Source organism: Hyaena hyaena, unplaced genomic scaffold (assembly GCF_003009895.1).
Source record: "Hyaena hyaena isolate Hyena2069 unplaced genomic scaffold, ASM300989v1 scaffold_392, whole genome shotgun sequence".
In the NCBI taxonomy this organism is placed as follows: domain Eukaryota; kingdom Metazoa; phylum Chordata; class Mammalia; order Carnivora; family Hyaenidae; genus Hyaena; species Hyaena hyaena.
This window is the reverse complement of record NW_024081017.1, coordinates 1205108-1217835: the sequence shown is the minus strand read 5'-3', so window position 1 is coordinate 1217835 and position 12728 is coordinate 1205108. Positions and strand designations below refer to the sequence as shown.

Genomic DNA, 12728 nt, shown 5'->3' with positions numbered 1-12728 from the left:
GTGGGGCAATTCGATCACTAACTCATCACTGTGTCCCCCCGACAGGTGCCCAAGAGACCACACTGCGCTGAGGCCAGGTGTTCCTAGTGGGGAGTTTGGAGCTGCCTGGGGCCACGTGGGCACCATCTACTGTGTGGGTCCAGAGGAACCGAACGAGCTGACACCACGTCAGAGGTATCACGGTCACTAACAAAAACCAAGAAGGGCCGTAAGGGAGCCCACTCAGGTTCCGGACGAGGCCCAGGGTCCGCCAGCTGGCCTCTACCCACCGCCGGCCCTCTCTGGCATGTACCTTGAGCCACTGCTTCTCGGTCAGCGAGTCGCTGTAGTCCACCTCCTTGCGGTGGCGGGAGCCTCGGCCGAACATTTTCTCCTCTTCCTCCTCGCAGGTCAGCCGCTCCACCTCGGCATCGTCCTTGATGATCCACGAGGGGAGCTCGTCCTCCTCCATCAGGCGCGGCTTCCGCTTGGGGTTTCGAGCCTCCTCGCGCCTGCGGTCCAGGTCCATACGCTGCGGGGGGAGCGGGGCAGGGGGCAGAAGGAGAGAGGAGTGAGCACGGGAGATCCGGGCACATACGACAGCCATGTGGCAAGGGGAGGCCTCTCTGCCTCAGAGGCCGATGCTGCAAGGCAGCTGAACACAAGCTCTGGGGTTGGCAATGGCCAGGCCGGCCCGGCAGCTCTTGCTGGGAGCTCCCCCTCAGGGCAGAGAATTCCAGAAGAGACGGCAAGGTCGCAGAAGAGAGGCTGAGGGCCCACACTCTGATTCTGCGCTGAATAGTGCTTTCTACCCAGGACTCAGGGGTACCTGTGACCGACCACTGGCCGGGGACAGTGTCAATTCCCTCTAAAAGAGGACCTCAAGGACAAAGGACTCGGGAGGACAGGCACTCTGCAGGACTGAGGATCACAAAAAGGACACTGTGTGTGTGTGTGTGTGTGTGTGTGTGTGCGCGCGCGCGCGCATGTCCCACCACTGCTGTAACGCTCCTCAGAGGCCACGGAAGAAAGCTGGGTCACTCAGGAGGCAGTGTGGAGCCACCCCGAGAAACACCCCCGGCTCTGTCACCCGCCGCTGACACCACTGTTGCTGGGGTGATGTGTCCTATCTGATGTTGACAGGGTGGGGCGCGTGAAGCCGCAGAGCACCCCTCTGGCCCCTGCGCGGCGCTTACCATGAACAGGTCAAACTCCTCCTCGTGCCGGGCAATCATCTGGTTCACCGTCTCGTCGTCGGGCACCTCGTCTTCTTCCTAGAAGGTGGCACACGTTTAGTTCGAGTGCGGAGAGGCCGGGCTGGGCGGCGGCAGGCCACGGGCAACGAGCTGGCGGTCCCGGTCCGGCTGCGGTGGATGGGGACCCACGCGGCAGCGAGAGGCACACACGCACACGCACACGCACGCTCCGTGGGGGCAGGGCCCTTGCTGGCCGTCTCGGCCGGGAAGCCGAGGACCGGATGGGCGTGGAGACTGAACTACCCCTCTCACCTTTAGAGGTGGCTCCTCCAGGTCGGGGTTGACGCCCGCTGGCGGAGGGGCAGTGTGGGCGAAGCTGGCACTGCCGCTGCCCGTGCTGCAGTGTCTGCTCTGTGGATAGATAGAGGACTTCAGGCTCCAGGGCTGTCAATCCGGCGCCTTTCACCAGTAGTTCAAAAAAAAAACCACTTCAAAGAAAAAGCAAGTACTCATCCTCTTTCCTTTCAGCCCACACTCCCTTTACTCCAAAGGGATGCAAAAAAAATAAGAGTGCAAAAAAGGTAAAAAAACAAAAATGAAAGCCGCTCATGCGTCCACCACTCACGCCGGGGAGGGGGTCGGGGCCGGCGCTGCCCTCACCTCGTCCTGCTCCTCGTGCTCGAGGATGGCCTGCAGGAAGGCGCGCCTCTCGTGGCTGGAGGACTTCTGGTCAAACATGCCGGCCTGGATCACCTTCTGGTCGACATTGAGCTTGTATTTGGCCGCGGCCAGAATCTTCTCCTCCACGCTGTTGACCGTGCAGAGACGGAGCACTCGCACCTCGTTCTGCTGCCCAATGCGGTGGGCGCGGTCCTGGGCTTGCAGGTCCTAGAGGGAGAGGCACAGGTCAGTCCCAACGCAGCTGTACCCGGTTTTAAGAGGAAGTCAACCTTACGGCGGCATCGGGAAAGGTGTGCGAGTTATCGCGCGCCTGCCTCCGCCTGCCTCCCCCCCAGCCCCCCACTGGCTCCGCCAGCTGGGAGGCCGGGCCGGGATGATGTCACCCCGGGACCGTCCCTACACACCTTCCTGGGGTTCTACAGGTTTTTGAGTGGAAAGTGCAAATTGGAGCACAAGTCCTGGGTGGTTACGTTCCCAAGCAGCGCATGTCACGGCTGACAGAGGACCCCTCACCTACCGCGCGCGGGAGGGCCCTGTGCATGGTGTGGCCGTATACGCTAAGGACACCGTGCACGGGATGGGGCCGAGGCCGGACAGCATCTTGGCAGTGCCCGGTTTGGTTACGGGCCCCACTACTTCCTTTTTGTGCAGCCCAGGACGAGGCCCAGTCTCTCTGAGCCTCGGGACTCACTGTGCAGACACGGGCCCTTCTCCTGGCTGCCGTGTGGGGAGAGGGGCTAAACGGCATTGGGCACTCGGCCTGGAGTGTGCTGCATGGTGAAGCTCTCTCTGATCAAGTGGCAGCCGTGGCTGCCATCACTACCTCTACCATCACCCTGGCCACAAATCAGGCGGGTGCCCCTGAGGCCCTGCTTCTGGGCCAGGAGCGATGTAGGCCTACACTCAAGAGTCACACCCCATGGGGTCGGCAGAGGCCATGCCTGTAGGGGGGCGGGGGGAGGAGCGCGGGGACAGGAATGCCCCTGGCTTGGCTAGCATGCTTCTCGGGAGGGTAAGCACTGGATAATGTGCCCTAGGCCCCGTAGGAAGTTTAGTGGCTTCTGATGCCCTTAGTGTGGCAGAGGACAGGGCTCCAGGGGGACCTTGGCCCACTGTCTGCCCGCTGATGGGGCACCTCTCAGGAAACTGGCTGGTCGCTGAGGAGGTCTTGGGGAGAAGCAGGCCCCAGGCTGTGGATAGAAAGGGTAACCAGCCAGAGCACCTGCCCCTCAGAGAGGCTATAATTCCCACACGGCTGCCTGGTGTCCCAGGAGCGGAGAAGGACATACACTGCTAGGGGGAGACAGACCCAGGGCAGCCACTGCGGCACAGGTGAACAGGACATAGAGAGGTCATGGCCATGGGCCAAGCAATCCCACCTCTGAGGGTGGACGGCCCCGTGAGTCTTTGTACAAATACTCCATGAGAGGGACAGCAGGGCTCCCTAGGTGGTCTCACAAACAAACCCCAGACACGTGTGGAGTGCAGTCTGAGTAAAGTGTCGGGGCTGCTCGGACACCCGGCAGCTGCGGAAACGGCAGTGTGGCCCCCAGTGTGTCGGCCAGAGAGGAGCAGCACACCAGCCCTTACATGTTATGGGAGAGAACATGTGCCCAAACACGCTGTGCGTGGGTCAGAACCGAGCACGCGTGTGTGTGCCTGGGCACGTGCCAGCGCATGCTCAGAGAGCGAGGTGGGTGGGAGGGAATCGGATTGCTACGCTGCTCCGGGTTATCGACACCTGCGTTAAAAAAAAAAACGATCATTTTATAAGGAAACCCTGGGGAAAGGCAAAATCCACTGTATCTGTAACATCCCGTTTCTCTGTAGCTGGTGGCCTGGAGCCCCGGAGAGGGCAGGTGGGTAGGAAAGGAAGGGCGGCAGTGTACACATGGGCCCCGAGGGTTTTTAGAAGCACAACTGTGTGAGAGCGAATACAGAATGTGGCCTGGAAGGCTTACGTCACTGAAGAAGCAAAAGGTGAGAGGACTGGAACATTTTCTGCTTTCTTTACATAATTCCATAAATTCGGGAATTTTTTGTATCGTAATGATGTTTTTTCCAAAAATCAAAAAATATCTACGTTTTGAGAAACAGAGCAAAATACTCGAAGCTTCTGTTCAAAGGCCTCAGGAGCCATGGGGGCCATGCCACTGGCTCTGGAAGAACCCCAAGGAGGCCGCGGCCACTCGCACCGGGCAGTGTCTCTGTGCAGGCTCGAGTCCCCTCCCCACTGGGGCACCAGCCCACTCTTACCTGGTGAGGGTTCCAGTCACTGTCAAAAATGATCACAGTGTCGGCCGACTGGAGGTTCAGCCCGAGCCCCCCGGCCCGGGTGCTGAGCAGGAAGATGAAGTACTCGGAGCCCGGCTCGTTGAAGGTTTTCAGCAGCATGCCCCGGTCCTCCGCTTTCGTCGTTCCTGCAGGGCGTGGGGAGATTGTGGTCAGTGGCGGGGAGGGATCACGCGAGGAAGGGGGTGACGGAGGAGACAGGGAGAGACGCCTGCCTCTGAGTGTGGGGATGGTGCCCGCGTGTGTCCCACAGAGGCCTCCTGGGTCAGCACCAGGATCGCTCATCACAAATGCGCCAGCTGTGATGAGCGAGAAATTCGCGTTCACAGGGACGCTAGCTAACGCCACTCCTCCCACCTGGGGAGATGAACGAGAGCCCCAATGGGCTGCTGGGTCATCTGGGAGTAAAACGAGCCCAGTGTGAGCACTGAACAGGGCGGGTGCTGGAGCAGAGCCTGGAACGTGTGATTGGCCAACGGCTGGAGCCTCGGTCACACTGCAAGGGGGGCTTCTCTGGTCACAAGGAGACTCTGCTAAAGGCAAGCACATGGGGGCCTCTAACAGGGACTCTTCCCTGCAGGCAGGGAGGGCTTCCCCTCTTCACAGAGTCACAAGGACTCCCGTGTGACCAGCCAGGACACGATCTTCAGCACCGTGAACATCAGAGGGGCACCGAAACTGCCCAGCCTGCTGCCAGCTCAGAGCAAAGGTGCCTGTGGCAAAATCAGGAGTCATTCTTGGCGATGAAATGAAAATTCAAGGCTTCCAGCCACTCGCCTACACATCATGACACAGGGCACGGAGGCCCGATGCCCACAGAAGCCCACGTGTCCCAGCTGCCCCCTTGCCGGGGACATGCGAGGCCTGGAGCAGGGAAGGGGCAGGCCCCATTCAAGGGCCCCCCTGCACCCTCGCTCTCACTGATGACGGTGGAAGGTTCCATCTCACAGTTGCTGAGCCCCTGCCTTTTATCTGTTCTTTGCCAGGGTTTCTGCCTGTGACCACGTGGGTGCTCTGCAGTTGTGGCTGAGCCGACAAAAGTCCTCTCCTAACCATGGGGAAGGAAAGAAACGGGGTAAATGAAAGATGCTGTGGCGGGTAGGAATATGCTCTGTACCTACAGGCCCTTCTCTGAGGGTTGATACCGCGACACAGACAGGGACCAGGACTCACAAAGGCCTGGCCCCTGAAGGATGGGAGAGGAGGCTGGAAAGGCCAGCCGGCCCGTTGGCAGGGGCCCTGGGAGACACGCTGTCATTTGTTTGTAAAGCCCTGGACGGAAGTCCGAGACCAGGCCAGGCATGGGGGCGGGGAGGGCAGAGACCCACAGGTGAAATGCCAGCGACCACAGGTCTGCGGTCTGGGAAACCACAGTTCCACCAGATGCATGGCTGTCAGGAAGACGCACCTGGCAGTGAGCTTCAATCAAAGCTCTGAGCAGCCGTGGGAAAGCAGCAGCCTGCCTAACGGCGTTCACCCCAGCGGCTCCCCACGCCCACCGTTCTCAGGAGCCCGAGCACTCATGCGGTCACACAGAGCCCGGGGCCTTCCTGGCCAGCTGACAAGCGTCGGACCTTACGGCCCGCACGCTGTGACCATCTCACTGAGCACCCACCCCTCTGGAGCTCCCGTGGGCTGGGACAAAGGCCATGAGAGCACGAGGGTCACAGCCAAGCACTGTTCCCAGGAAAGCCTGCTGTCACCCTGCATCCCAGTGTCCCTCTCTCCGTCACCCACCACCCTCGGTGCACGTGGCTCGCAGCGACCTAATGAGAGCCAGCCTCTCGACCTCTGGGGGAAGAGATAGGCTGCACCCTTTGCTGGGGACCGCTGAGCACTTTGCTGAGAAAGCGTTTGGGGAGCCCGGCCAGAACACCTGAGCGTAAAGCCAAGATGGAGGACTGAGGAGCCAGGAGCCTGAGAACAGCCCATCAGTATCTTCTATATGCCTGGGTCCAGCAAGCTTCAGCCTTGTTTACTTCCTCCGCAGGCCCATGGGATCTAGATTTTTGCCACTTCTAACCAAAACAGGGCTGCTGCCGTAACACCCCGTAACCACCGAACCCAGACTTCAAGTGTGGGGATCAGGAGACCCGTGCTCAGGAGGCCAGAGTGTCAGACCCAGGCTGGCCAATCTCCTAGGCCAGCCAGTCCCGCTCGGTCCTGAAGCTAGACCCAGGCTCTAGGCCCTGCCCTGCCTTGTGAGGGATGGGGTGTGGCCAGACACTTTGGAAGGTGCGGGTAACGAGTCCCCTCCACAAACCAACTCTCTTGGTCACACTCACCGTCGAGCCTGAGGTATTTAAAGCCGCGATACGCAAAATAATCTTCCATGATCGTCATGAGGGAGGTCATCTGACAGAAGAGCAGCACTTTGTGGTTGGTGGCACGGAGTTTGGGAAGAATCCTATCAAGAAGCTCGAACTTCCCCGAGGCGCGGTACAGGTCCAGCCTGCGCAGTGGAGGGAGCGGGGGAAGGACGCACAGAACGTTAATGATGGCGCTTTGCCGACAGGCATAGGAGATGGCGTCCACCTGCAGGCTGACCTGGGTGCCCGGGTGGGCTGGTCACCACGGTCAAGGGCACAGAAGTGGCTTCCCAGGCAGACCCATTCACCCCTGTGGAGTTTCTGCAAAGCCATTCCAACCTAACTAAAATATGCTCGGGCCAGTCTTGGTCAAGGATGAGCACACGACCGTCATCCAACTCAGACACTTTTAAGAACGAGAAGAGACGCGACCAGCAACCATGCTGGGACCACAGGAAGCGGAGCCTCCTCCCCATTCCAAGAGAGAAGCTCCGGGAGTGAAGGCTCATGCCGGAGAGTGCCCACACCGTGCCCCATGCAGGTTCAGGGCCAGGGCCCCATCTCTCATTCACCCCAGCGAATAAGCCCCTGGCCTACAGCTGTGCAGACTGAGGCTGCGGGGGACAGTGAGACAGGGCTGCTGAAAGGCCAGGGCCAGGACTCGAAACCGACTCTGTGAGACCCCGATTATGCGATCTGCCACAAAAGGCACATAGCAAAAGAACGTTTTGATCTCTTATTTGGGGCCTATGCTCTCCAGGGCAGTTTACTCGCCCAGGGAAACAACTGTGGCTTTAGCTCCAAAGAAAAGCTATTTGCAGTGATGTGATCTGGACGTAGAACCCAGGGCCACGCCGGGCCTTAATAAGGCCTGGGCTGGACTTTATCAACAACGCTGGAGAAAGAACCCCTGTGACAAGGTGGGTCATACACCACCTCTCTTCACGCACAGAACGTAGGCTGAGTAGTTAAGAAGGCTGCTGGGGGTGGTGTCCCAGAGCCTGGCTGTGGCACGGTGGGCCCTGGAAGTCAGGGCTGCCTTATAAGGTTAACGGTGGCCTTCTTTCAAGATGTGGAGGACTTCTAGTCCCTTCTTCGAGTCTGTCTACACTTTCTAAATTTTCTGCCACCAACATGGGTGCCTCTGAAATTGGACACAGCTCTTGAGAGTGATAAAGCCAACCACAGAAGTGCCAAAGACATGCACGAGGCCCGCGTGCCCACCCCCTTCACTGGGGAGCTTCTCACCCTTGCACGATGCCACCGGTAAACCCCAAGTGCTCGGAGAAGGACTCCTGCAACAGAAGGAGAGACAGGTGAGGGCCAGGCAGGAAGGGGCCCCATGGCCCGACACCACCGAGCCTCACACTATTGCACAGACATCTCTCACAGTGGCTCTGAAGCCACACACAGACGCCGCACACGCTGCTTTCCCATCCCACTAACATCCCTTCCCTCAAGCTCCTCCAAAGAAAAGCAAGTCACAGGACAACACTGTTAACCACCAAAACGGGTGTCTCGGACCATCCTCGGAGTGGAGAAATGGAATCTCAGGGGCATCAGGGGGTTTGCAAAGACCCCAAGACTTTACGCCAAAAAGCATGGATATACGTGTGCAATTCAGAAGCAAAAATCCAGACTTTTAAAGGGTACCGTGGCCCAAAAAAGTTCTGACCCAGAGACTTCAGGACAAGGGAGGCTGCTCTCGAAGCTCCAGACAGGAATGGCCCCCGACCACGTCACTGGGTGGGAGAAGCTAGTATGTCACCCAGCAGAGGCGAGGGACGCCACCAGGGTTCATTGGGAAAATAACCACAAAGAGTCTCTGAATGCTTTCCATGGCTATCTGGGGTTAGGCTTTCTAGAGCTTTCATTTCTATCACAGATTTTCCTACGTTGTTTGGAATCTTTATAATAAGCACTCACACGCGGAAAATCAATAGCAAGACAACGTACAGGTATTACCCACTTCGAGTATTATAAAGTATCTTTTAAAAAGCTGTCAGGGAGGGGCGCCTGGGGGGCTCAGTCGGTTCAGAGTCCAACTTCTGCTCAGGTCATGACCTCCTGGTTCGTGATTTGAGCCCCGCGTCAGGCTCTGTGCTGACAGCTCGGAGCCTTGAGCCTGCTTTGGATTCTGTGTCTCCCTCTCTCTCTGCCCCTTCGCCTGCTCACACTCTGTCTCTTTCTCAACAATAAATAAACATTTAAAAAAATTTTTTAAAGAAACAAATAAAAAGCCACCAGGGAGGAAGGGCCTGGCTCTGTGCACGGCCTCAGCGCAGACAGACGTGGCTCGGGGCCGGGGCCTCACCTCGATGTGCTGGAACATGTAGGGGTGGTTGCAGATCTTGCGCAGCTGCATGATGGTGTTCATCAGGGTCTTGGTGCCACCTTTGCCCTGGGAAGGCAGAAGAGAGGCTCCCATGTTAGGTCTTGTCCCCGGGGCAGGACTGCGGGGGTGGGGGCAGGACGGGGACACTCCGGGGAGGGATGGCTCGCGGTGCAGCGGTCAGGAGCAAGGGGCTGGCTCCTGTGGGGGCGTGGAAGGCCCCAAGCCAGCGCTGGGGGAACAGAGACTACCTGGCACGCCGGCTGCCGGGGGCTGGGAGGGACCGGTTGGGACTGGCAGGACAGAAGGGAAGGACGATGGACAAAGGGCTGAGGCTGAATGACAAACACCCCTCCTGGCTGCGGGCCGTGGGGAGAGGCCCTGAGGGACTGCCGCCAGACGGGCCCTGATGATGTGCGTAGGTCCCCGGCTACAGACAGAAGGAAGGATGCAGGGACTGGGTGTCTGCTCCAACTGCTCAGGCGAAAAGGGGCCCCAAAGAAAACACGGAGCAGAAGAAACAGGGAGGGAGGCCAAGCCCGAGGCATCGGGAGCAGAATCAAGGCACCTAGGAGGGAATTTCTGTTCTTGGGAGGGGAGCTGGGGCGGGTGGGCTTCCAGAAGGCAGCAGCTTGCCCAGGCCCCTCCTGTGTAAACTTCACCGCACCTGCACTTAATAACAAGGTGAGGGGCTCAGGGGCCAGGGCTGCTAAGCCAGTTCTCTCCCAGCTGGGAAAGGGAGGGTCACCAGAACTAACCCCAGTGGGGGTAATTCTAACTAATTCTAACTCCGCTGGGGGTAGCATCAGGCTCCGCCGTGTTGAGCGATGCATCGGTGGCAGGCTAGCATTTCATAAGCAGAGGACATCAGGCAGAGACACACTGGGAGGGTCTTGGGGGGATCCCTGGAAATGGGCCATCGGTCCTTACTGGGTGAGCCCATTCCCACCAGGTAGGACTTAAACCGCAGCTATCTGATGCCCTTCAGATCACCACCAGATCACCGCCAGATCACCACCAGATCACCACCAGATCAGGCCTTTAATCTCAATGGTAAACTCCAAGGAAGCTGAAGGCTCAGGTGGTGACAGTGTGCTCAAGCCCCAAACACCTGGCTTGTCCCCAACCCACCTGCCTTGGACTTCTGGGTGGGGAAGGGGAGGGGCCCGTGGCTAACCTTCTTGTCCTTCTCGGAGCCATCGGTGAGCAGCACCCCCTTGGCCTGCATGTGCCGGTACAGCACACGCTGGAGCGCAGACATGTCACACTTGATGACGTATTCCACCTGCAGGGGACACACATCGCCAGTCAGGACTGAGAGCGTGTGAGCCTAACGCCCAGCCTGAGCCCATCGCTGGCCGCTGAGCCTCTCAGAGATGACCTGGGCCCCAGGACACATGCCCAGATGAGGGCATGAGGGGTGACGGTGAGGAGTCCCCACAGCTGGGGAACAAGGAGAGACAGGCTGTGGTGGGTGCAGCTGGACAGAGACACACAGACGGGACATGCTGGCCCGGAAGGGGCAACTTGGCCACTTTCCCAAAGCTTCTCTCCAGCCCACCAGGAACCCAAGGGCAAGTGCTGCATGTCCCGCTGGGGGGAAGGGAGGGCGTCTATGGGGGCAGCAGGGGGACTGGGTCCCCGAGCAAGAAGCCAGAGCCATCCTGTGGTGTGAGCGGGGTCACGAGCAGCCCTATGGGACAGGACCCGCCCAGGCCGCTGGTCCACACCCACCTCCGCCCGGCAGACCCAGCGCGTGTGAGTGAATGGCTGTCCTCACAGTGCATGGACACTACAATGCCAAAGCCAGACCAGGGCCATGGTCACCGGAGCGCCACCCGACCGGGCCTAGGCTGGAGAGCCCCTGGCACGACGCTGCACCATGGCTTCGTCCACTCAAAACCATCCGTTACCTTCTCAGGCAGCTGGGCCTCAACTTCCTTCTTGAGCCGCCGGAGCAGGAAGGGCCGCAGCACTTTGTGGAGGCGGCGGATGATGAGAATGGTCTCCTCCTCATTCAGGTCCACCTGGCGCCGCCATGACACAAGCAAACCTAGGTTACCTCCGTAGGGAAGGGGGGGGCGGTGCGGGGGAGGGGGATGCGCGGGGCCACCTGGAGTCACCTCGCCCTCAGCGCCTGTATCAGGCTGCCTCGCACTTTGGTGGGTTGCTGGGGCACCGCCCTCCTTTAGAAAACTCGAAGGACCTGGAACCTTCCAAGGAGTTCTTAGGGTGTGGAAACCAAAGTTCCAGGAAATCGCACCCCACAGACCTTACTAGGGAAAGAAACAGCACACCAGGCTGCTCCCCCACAAGCAGTAGATACTCGTGTGTCTGGAGACCCGCCAACACCGCCACAGGAAAGTGGGGCAGAAGCACGTTCACAGAACATTTGGTGTAAAACGAATGGTCCTCATGGAGGGCTCTGTCGCTGCGAGCCCTGAATCCTCTCTCACTTCAGCCTGGCGGGTACGGGGGGAAAGAAACGCTGCTCTCCCAAGGTGTCTGCTATGCTGCTAACGAGTTCAACTTTTAAAAATTAAGGGGCGCCTGGGGGGCTCAGTCGGTTAAGCGCCTGACTTTGGCTCAGGTCATGATCTCAAGATTTGTCAGTTCAAGCCCCGCGTCAGGATCTAATGAGAGCTCAGAGCCTGGAGCTTGTTTCGGATTCTGTGTCTCCTCTCTCTGCCCCCTACCTGGCTCGCTCTCTGTCTCTCTTTGTCTCTCAAAAATAAATAAATGTTAAAATAAAATTTTTTTAAAAAGGCATCTGGGTGGTTCAGTGGGTTAAGTGTCTGACTTCAGTCTAGTTCATGATCTCATAACTCGTGAGTTTGAGTCCCACATCGGGCTCTGTGCTGACAGCGCAGAGCCTGGAGCCTGCTTTGGATTCTGTGTCTCCTTCTCTGCTCTTCCCCACTTGTGCGCGAGCACACTCTCTCTCAAAAGTAATAAATAAACGTTAAAAAAATTAAAAATAAAAATAAAAGAGTCAAATAGACTAGGCTTAACATTATCTTCCTTGGGCTCCCTGATAACCTCATGGTGCAGTTCTAGAACTCTGGCTAACCTTGAAAATAAATGAAAGAAGAGCCATATGCTTGGAATGAGGGTCCTGGGAGTCTGAAAACTGGGGGCTCGCCCTGGAAAAGCCACACTCTCTCCTTCAGAAGGGCTTCTGTCTCAACTGGTGCCTGGGAGAGGGGGCCTCGTGGATGACAGTAAGGTGGCCCCAGGTGACCTCGACCTGCCCACAGAGACCCTTGTGACTGACGACTGGGAACTAGCTGGCTGGGCCACATACACCCGTGGCCCCGGGGGAGCCTGGCCCCAGCGGGGCAGTGACGCTCCTCCTTAACGTCCAATCTCTGCAACTGTGCCCCATTCCTCGGTCCCCAGGGTCTAGCCTGCAGCCTCATTCAACAGAAAACATGACCCGCCTGTAAGCCCCCTCAGGCCCCAATGGCACAGGAGGCCTGCCCCGGGAGCCAGCGTGGAGGCCTCATCAGGCAGTGAAGACCTGGACCCTGGGCCCCAGGTCTGGTTTTCAGTTGACGATGTCATCCCCAGCCACATGGATGTCAAGAGATGTTAATCACAGCACTCGTTAAAAACAAAATATACAGAATCTGACCGTGCTGCCTCTCTAACTAGAACCCTCTGAGCCTGCCGCTACCCTTGGGGTGAAATCTGAACTCTCTAGGGGGACCAAGAGGACCCTCGGGACCTCCAGCTGTGCCCTGCCAGCGCCGCAGCTACCTCACGGCCCTATGACTCGCTGTCCCCTCCCTGGACCCGAGGCTCAGGGCCAGGGAAGCCCGAGAGACTCCCCGGGGTTCACTCGCACGATCTCCACCCTTCAGGCTTGGCACCAGGGCTGCTCTGCTCCACAGGCCTCCCGCCCTGGCATCCTGCTCAGGCCTGGCCCGCTGTGGCGGG

At 58.7% G+C, this 12728-nt stretch overlaps 1 protein-coding gene across 7 annotated transcripts in view; it reads right to left on the bottom strand.

Moving 5' to 3' along the window:
- Nucleotides 1-12728, bottom strand: part of SMARCA4 (SWI/SNF related, matrix associated, actin dependent regulator of chromatin, subfamily a, member 4) — a 97429-nt gene that overhangs the window by 25682 nt on the left and 59019 nt on the right. For 4 of the 7 annotated variants that reach the window (XM_039251052.1, XM_039251050.1, XM_039251053.1 and 1 more), the window contains 10 exons: nucleotides 10703-10816; nucleotides 9967-10074; nucleotides 8772-8858; nucleotides 7706-7752; nucleotides 6434-6600; nucleotides 4113-4276; nucleotides 1836-2063; nucleotides 1488-1586; nucleotides 1176-1253; nucleotides 293-511 (listed from right to left, as the gene is read on the bottom strand). In XM_039251052.1, the coding sequence (XP_039106983.1) occupies nucleotides 293-511; nucleotides 1176-1253; nucleotides 1488-1586; nucleotides 1836-2063; nucleotides 4113-4276; nucleotides 6434-6600; nucleotides 7706-7752; nucleotides 8772-8858; nucleotides 9967-10074; nucleotides 10703-10816 (1311 nt within the window). The remainder of the gene's footprint in view (nucleotides 1-292; nucleotides 512-1175; nucleotides 1254-1487; nucleotides 1587-1835; nucleotides 2064-4112; nucleotides 4277-6433; nucleotides 6601-7705; nucleotides 7753-8771; nucleotides 8859-9966; nucleotides 10075-10702; nucleotides 10817-12728) is intronic. The other 3 variants (XM_039251055.1, XM_039251056.1, XM_039251057.1) reach the window with 1 other exon arrangement.